General features: G+C 58.4%; 1 protein-coding gene across 1 annotated transcript in view; it reads right to left on the bottom strand.

Moving 5' to 3' along the window:
- Positions 1 to 7,618, bottom strand: part of MAN2C1 (mannosidase, alpha, class 2C, member 1) — a 12,289-nt gene that overhangs the window by 1,883 nt on the left and 2,788 nt on the right. Inside the window, 17 exon segments of the mRNA XM_010843326.1 lie at positions 10 to 256; positions 366 to 470; positions 686 to 780; positions 960 to 1,057; positions 1,268 to 1,423; positions 1,545 to 1,630; positions 1,760 to 1,881; positions 2,207 to 2,330; positions 2,689 to 2,834; positions 2,926 to 3,021; positions 3,249 to 3,365; positions 3,494 to 3,586; positions 3,949 to 4,059; positions 4,215 to 4,321; positions 5,396 to 5,585; positions 5,892 to 6,069; positions 7,138 to 7,208. Of these exon segments, the coding sequence (XP_010841628.1) occupies positions 10 to 256; positions 366 to 470; positions 686 to 780; positions 960 to 1,057; positions 1,268 to 1,423; positions 1,545 to 1,630; positions 1,760 to 1,881; positions 2,207 to 2,330; positions 2,689 to 2,834; positions 2,926 to 3,021; positions 3,249 to 3,365; positions 3,494 to 3,586; positions 3,949 to 4,059; positions 4,215 to 4,321; positions 5,396 to 5,585; positions 5,892 to 6,069; positions 7,138 to 7,208 (2,142 nt within the window).

The raw sequence follows: 7,618 nt of genomic DNA, 5'->3' as shown, positions 1-7,618 counted from the left end.
CCAGTGCACCTGTGGGGGGGGTGGGGTGGGGTACAAGGGGCTGGCCCCTCTTCACCAGCCACACCCAGGGAAGACACCCACCACCCTGCCCCCTGCTACCTCAGTGTGGAAGCGGACATAGGGGCAGCCAACGTCCAGCACAACCTCCTGGCTGAGCCGACTATTAGGACTGATCTGTAGCAGGAACCAGGCGCTGCCCCGCACACCACCCTCAGTGCCCACTGCCAGGGTCCCTGCCTGGCCCAGCACTGGCTTCCTGTGGAATAGAGGGGAGAGGCACTGAGCCAGGACAGCCTGACAGAGTGGGCCCAGTACACTTGTTCATATTTCTACCACTGCCACCCGGAGTCCTGCCCACCCCGCACCGTGTTTCTAGGTGGTAGTCCATGACGTCCCATGCGTCCCAGTACAGGGGGACGTCGTCAAACAGCACAAACTGGTTCCCCACGGTGCCCTCAGCAATGGCCTCCCTGGAAGGACATGGACATCAGTACTTTATAACCGAATGACTTTGTCTCCCCAGATGTTTGAGGTGGGTGGGGTGGAGGGTAGGCCCTGTTCCATGTGTGGGTCCCAGTCCAGAGCCACTCGTGGGCTGCTGTGGTCAGCTGTGGCCACGGGACAGAGGGAACGAGAGGTCTGGGGTCCACCTGCCAGGCAGTGGGAGAGGGCAAGGGGTTAGCACCTGCCGGAGGCCACCAGCACCAGGGATGTCAGGCGGCCAGTTGGGTCCAGCCTCACTCGGATGATGCCGTTGTCCAGAGTCACAGAACCGTCAGTCTTGGTGGGAGGGGGCCTTGAGGCTAGGTCTGCAGGGGCTTCCCACAACCAACAGCCCACCCGACCCCCAGCCCCAGCTCTGCCTCACCACTTGCTCCAGATTGGGGGGCTCAGCACTTCCACATTGTTAGGGACAGCCCAGGACAGCCCCCGCCCCACCGCCATGCGCCGGCACTCACCTCTTGCACTACGAACACAGGCTGCTGGGGCGGCAGGGGCTGCAGTGAGGTGGGGGTGGGGGCAGGAGCATAGCCCATGCCGGGGACGGTGACCAGGGCTGGGGAGGAGCCTGGGCGTCAGTGCAGCCTCCCTGACCTTTCAGGAACCATGCTTGGGCCAGGGTAGGGTTGGGTATAGGGGCTGAACACTACTCCTCCTCTCTAGCCTGGGGCACCCCAGGGCAGATACCCCCAGGAGAATGTCCCTGACTCTCAGTTTGGCCTTGATCCCTCGTGCCACAGTAGCCACTTTTCTCCCCAGCTCATACCTAAGCAGTGGGCCCCGCCAGGCCGGGGCAGGGCCAGCACTTCGGTGCGCTTCCAGGGCAGCGTGTTGACAATGAGAAGGCCCTCGGGACCTGGCTCCCCAGCACACAGGGCTGCAGCTGCAGCACTGAGCAGTGTGTTGCCATGGGAACGGATGTCTGGGGAGAGACTCGTTGGTTATGAGCGGGCAGGGGATCGGGGTGACCCCTGAATGTCCCACGGGGGACATTCTGGGCACTGCACTGGGTGCGAGAGCCGTGGAAATGTTGTCAGCCTCACCTTCGTAGTGGCACATGGCTTCCTCTGCCACCAGCTGGATGCAGCTCCCAGTCACCACATCATGGAACTGGTTCAGGAGCAGGAGCCTGCAGGGGCCAAGGGCAGGGCTGGGAGGTGTTTGAGGTGGGTGGGGTGGGGAAGGCAGGGAGGCTGGGGCAACCACAGAGGCGTCTGGGTGAGGTTAGCAGGTGGCAGGGGACAGAAAACAGGCTGACCTCCAGAGATCCTGCAGCAGGGCAGCCGGGTAGAGGAACTGGGTGCTGCGGGCCAGGGCCAGGCTGCTGAGCAGCTCCACGTCATGCAGGATCCGCTCACACTCCCGGTTCCCCTTCTTGATCTGAGCCCAAGGGAGGGGGGACTCAGTCTAGAGCCTGGGCAAGCATCCCAGGGCCCCCCTGCCAAAGCCTCTTGCTCAGAACCCCTGATGCTCTCCAGGAACTCCTGGATGAAGCCTCATGTGTTATCTGCCCCCAAAGCCTGCCTCCTCTCCCCTCTGCCCAGGACACTCCCCCCTCAGAGATGCTGAGTCCTGCCACCTCCAGGCTCCTGAGCACCCAGCTCTTGCACTCCTCTCAGCTCTTCCATGGAACACAAGCCTCTTCCCCCGGTCTGGGCCACTGTAGGGTGCCCCCTCCTCGCTGGCTCAGCAGCCAGTCCCTGACCTGGGCATGGGTGGTGTAGGTGCCGTTGTGTAGCTCCAGGAAGAGCTCCCCAACCCAGGTGCACAGCTGCCCCGAGTGGCCCTCCAGCGCTGAGAAGAGTCGCTCCGGAGAGGATAGCTGCACCCTGAGGGAGACTGCAAGCTTGGGTCTCCCGGCCTGGGCCATGTGACTTACCCTTCTTCCATGAAAGTGTGACAAGAGGTCCAGCCCCGACAGAAAGGAGCCACCCCCAGAAGACTCCCTGTCCAGACAAAGGCAGGTCTGGACCCTTCCTCCCCCAGGAGAGTTCTGCCTCAGTGGCTTTAAGCCCCTTCCCACCTTTGGCTTTTCTCCCACCCCACCTCCAGGGTCGAAGCTGGGAGGTGCCCATGGTCTGCAATTGGCGGGAACAAGGTTGAGGGGGGGCGCTGGGCCCAAAGTCTGAGCAGAGGAAGGGCTCAGGGCAAGGGCAGAGAATGGGGTAGAGTGAACCCAGGCCTGACCTGGGCAGCCCGTCGGTATTGCATAGCCGCTTCAAGCGGTCCACCATGGTCTGGGTGGGGCCACCACCTCCATCCCCAAAGCCAAAGAGGAAGGCGCTGTGGTTGGTCCGTCCCTTGTCCCGGTTTTTGGCCACTGTCTTCAGCACCTGGGCAGGTTCACACCGGTCAGCTTCGGCTGGATACCTGGCCCACTCCAGCCTGCCTCCCTTCCCGACCTTGGCCACAAGATGCCCTCACCTCCTCCACACTGCCCTGCATCCCATAGGAGTCACCGGGTGGGAAGTGGGCCAGCACCTGGGAGCCATCCAGCCCCTCCCAGAAAAAGGTATGGTGCTGCAGGCAGACAGACAGGTGGAAGAAAGAGGCCAGAGTCAGGGCTGAGGCAGAGCCGGGCCTCCCTCACCTGCCCCTCCTGTTGTGTGACCCCGGGAGAGGCATGCCTTCCCTGGGTGGGGGTTGGGTGGTTTGTCCAGGACCCCTCAATAATAAGCCTGGACGAGATGTTCGGGCCAGGAGGGACCCAAGCCTGCTCCAAGCCTGGCCCCCTGGGGCCTGCTCACCGGGAAGGAGTTCACCAAGTTCCAGCTCAGCTTTTGGGTGAGGAAGCGCTTGATGCCACAGCTACGCATGATCTGGGGCAGCTGCGCGGAGTAGCCGAATGTGTCTGGCAGCCAGAACTGCAGGGAGAAGGCATCTGCGGCACGGGGACCCGGGAGCTCGGCAGAGCGGCCCAGCTGCAGCCCCTCCTCACTCAAGGGCAAGCTCTGGTCCCCTCTGCCTGCAGGTGCAGCAGCTCCCCGCCTACCTCCGAGCACATCTTCCCGAACTCCTGACGGAAGAAGTTCTGACCCTGCAGGAACTGCCTCACCATGGACTCTCCACTGGGAAGGTTCCCATCCTGGCCATGAGGGAAGAAGGGGGCCACTGGGGTCAGCACCAGACAAGATGGGCAGGGACTCAGGCAACCACCCCATCCAGAGAAGCCAGGGCTCTGACACTGGGGGAAGCCAGTGCCTTGGAAGCTTCGATCTCCTCACTTCAGCCTAACCGTCTGTCTGCCAGACAGGAGGTATCTAGGGCCGGGTCACACAGATGGCCCGTCACAGTGCTTGACACCCCCACCCCCCTGGGAGTCCCGAGCCCTAGGATTCCAGGGACTGATAAGAGGGCATGAAGGACCTGCAGAAAGTCACCAGCACAGCAGAGGACAGAGTCCTTGATGGTAAGGCCTGAGGCTGAGGGGCTGCAGACGGCACTCACCATTTCCACCCAAGTGCCCCCCACGGGCACAAACTGCCCGCGGCAGGCGAACTCCTGGAGCCGGGCATGCAGGCCAGGGTAGTGGCTCCTCACCCACTCGAGCTGCTGCGCCTGTGGGGCAGATGGGGTGGGGGTTGGCCAGGAGCAACATGAACCCCACCCAGGGCTGAGCGCCTGGGGCTCAGGGGGTGGGCTGAGAAGCCCTGGGAACCCCACACTAGCACCCCCTGGGCTCCAGGTACCACTCACACAGCCATCCCTCTGACCTGGGAGCAGGCAAAGATGAACTCGGGGTTCCGCTCCATGAGCTGAACGACCGTCACCCAGCTTCGGGCACATTTCCGCACAGTCTCCTTGAAGGGCCAGAGCCAGGCTAGGCGGGGAGGAGGGTGAGGATAGAAGGAGAGCAGCCAGGTCCCCAGCCCCTCACAGACCTCCAGCTGCACCCCTGTCCCCTAGCACCCAACCAGGCCCCTCCTGGGCCACCAGAGGGTCACCGTAGCCTTCCTCCCATCCCATCCCATTCCCTGCTGAGTCCTGTGGCATCTCTCCTGAGCTGTCACTTTTACATGGCTGGAGCTAGTGGGGCAGTTTTATAGTCAGGAAGCTGGGGCCCCAGTCCCTGGATTGGCCTTATTCTGGGGTTTAGAGAGGATCCTTTAGGAAGCGGCAGGTGTGGCCCCTCCCCTACACACCCGGAACACATCCCGGAACAGAGGGCACCGCTTCCCTGGATGGACCCGCCTGGGCCAGCTGTCCTGCCTGAGGCACTGCTGCCTTCCATAACCTAGGCCTCCTAGTTCCTTCTTTACCAGCCCAGAACTCCACATCCCACGCTTTGGCACAGCAGAGAAAGCCCTGATTCTGTGGCTCAGAAACTTCAGCTGCATCAGAATCAATACCTTGGGAAGTTCATTAAAAATGTTATTTCCTGTAAGCCTGACATTGCAGACTCATCAGGTTCCGAACTGAACTCCTGATCCTCCCCAGGAAGCCTCCCCCTGTGTTTGCATCCCCATCTCAACTACTTCCACATCACTCCTGTCCGAGGACTCGGGCACCCTTGTCAAATTCTTACTCATCCTCATTCTGTTCAAAGGTCACCTCCTCTAGGAAGCCCTTCTTGAATCTGCCAGACCCAGCTGGGTTAAGTGCCTCTCTTGGGCTCCCCAGCTCCCCATACTTCCCTCCATCATGGCAGCAACTGTCTCTGCCTATTTTGTGATCATCAGTCTCAATAATCCTCCCCCCAATATCTAGCATGATGCCATCCAGGGCACATTTAGCAAAACCTACAGTCCATTCCCCTTTCCCCATTTTACACATGGGGAAAAACTGAGGTCCAAGAACTTGATGTGGATCACACAGTGCTTTCAGGGCGCAACAAGGTCTTCAAGACCACTCCTGACCCCCCACACTGAGCCAACCCGGCCAGCTGCTGCCCTACCTGTGTCAATGTGGCAGTGCCCCATGGCATGGATCGTATGCTGGCTTTCACCCCAACGTTGGCCAAAGAACTTGGAGGCCAGGGCCTGGGCCACTGGGAAGGTCTCAGGCTGGGCAGGGTCACATACGTTCACCATCTGGTTGGCAGTGTATAGGGCCTGGAAGCTGCGCTGGTTGTCCTCCCCGAGGCCCTGCAGCAAGGTTCTGCCCCTTAATCCCCATCTCAAGCAAGCAGAGGCGCCAGAATCAGACCCCAGCTGATCTCCCATGGGTTCTCAGCAGAGTTCCTCCCTACAACCAACCCTGTGTCCTGCTGGTCCCGCTGCTCAGCACTGTCTCCCTCTTCCCCTTTACACAGGGAAGTCCTCTCAACACTCAGGCAGGCACAGAACACTCTCTATTCTGGATTCCCAGAGCCCCAGCTATCTGACCCAAGAAACAGCCTGCCTGAAACAGGGCTCGAGAGAGTATCCAGGTGGGGTGGAGGTGTTGAGTACCTTGGCGATGCCTAGCAGGAGCTCCAGGTCCACTAGGAGCTTGTAGACATCCCGGTGGAACACGGCAAGCTCAGCCCGGCTCACCTGGAACATCTTCTCTGGATCAGGGGCTGCGATCATGGATCCCTTTCCAGCCCCCAGGAGCCCGTTGCAGGCTACTTCCACATAGAGGGTCAGGCTACAAATGTGGGGAGGCAGCCTCAGGCCAAGGGACTGGCAGAGGACTCTGGGGCTTGGGGAAGGAGTACCAGAGAGGCACCCGACAGACCCCTCCTCATGTGCCCTCAGGATCTACCACCCAGAGGATCTCAGTTATGTCAGGGACGTATGACAGAGGGCCACGGTGGAAACAGCAGACTAAACCCACATTCTGCCTCGGCTGAGGAGGGTAAGTAGCTGAGTTTGGAAGTGTGTGAATTATGTTGTTTAGACTTATTTCCAAAGCTGTCTATACAAAGCACTGCCTGGGTCTCAGAACCCTCTTAGCACGTTAAAAACATGTTTGGATCTCCCAGGTCCAGCTTTCAGAGCAACGATCTGTCAGCCAACAGAGGCAGGCCATTGTTCGGAGAAGTGTGGTAAGCTGTGGTGCTGTTCTGCTCAATCTTCAGAAAGCAAACATGACTTCCTTCGGGAAGCCTTCTGGGACTCTTCCCCTAGTGCTCTCCTTAGTCTAGAACAGATTTCTCCCACTCAGAGTGTTGTCTTTCAGAGCCCTCATCAGTTTGTAATTGTATATGTACATGTGAGTCCCCCTTGCTATCAAAGATCACATCATTCACCATCATAGTCCCCATGTCTGGAAACATCAGATACACAATGTTTAATAAACATTGAATATAATAAAATATAACATCTAAGCAGAGTTTTTTGATGGTGTCATAAAATGCACAATATGGAATTTTAAAAACTCAGGATGCAAAATATCAAAGAAATACCACCTCAGCTAGTGAACGCCACCTCTGAAAAAATTTCTGGGAAGAATGTGAGCTGTTAATAATGGATATCTCTAGGTGATGGGGTAATGGGAATTATCAATATTTACTTCTTTGTGCTTTTTTGCATTTAATGTAGGAACTAAAATGCTATCTTTTTGGTCAGAAAAATCCTGCTTTTTAAAAACAAACTATGTAGAAGATGGTGGTGTTGAAAGTGGATGTGTTTCTCTGGACCTCGGCGGCTCCTCTCCCTCTGGCGTCCCCTTCCCCTACAGCACTGGTCAGCCATAGTCCAGGGACTCACTCACCTCCGGGGGTCTTTCTCCCCTAGCTTGTCAGTCAGAATGTAGCTGGTTTTCTCTCCCTCTTTGGTCAAACCCTGGTGAGGAGCAGAATGAAAGAGACAAGGCCTGAGGCTTGTGGACAGTTCTGCTGAAGTACAAGCTGAAGGGGGCCAGGCCCCTCTGTTGGACCTCCAGCACTAGCTCCTCTCTCCCAAGGCCAAGATTGACAAATCAGGGACCTCTGGTAGCAAGTGCCCCCCACCCCCCAAGGCAGTCGGCACCATGACCACCAAATGGCACCTGCTGACCAGCAGAAAAGCCACTGGTCTTGTGGGGTCTTAGGTAGGTGTCAGGTCCTTGGTGGCTTCTGATGGCCTCTGTACCCCTGAATAAGCCTTTGAAGGGAAACTCTATGAGGTCAGGGAAAGGTTTGCTTCATTCTCCACTATACCCCCAGTGCTTAGCACAGGGACCTGTGCAGAGAGGGCACTCAGGAGATATCCAC

Source organism: Bison bison, unplaced genomic scaffold (assembly GCF_000754665.1).
Source record: "Bison bison bison isolate TAMUID 2011002044 unplaced genomic scaffold, Bison_UMD1.0 scf7180017864181, whole genome shotgun sequence".
Taxonomy (NCBI): Eukaryota; Metazoa; Chordata; class Mammalia; order Artiodactyla; family Bovidae; genus Bison; species Bison bison.
Note: the sequence above shows the minus strand (reverse complement) of the source record. Positions and strands in the feature narration are given on the sequence as shown.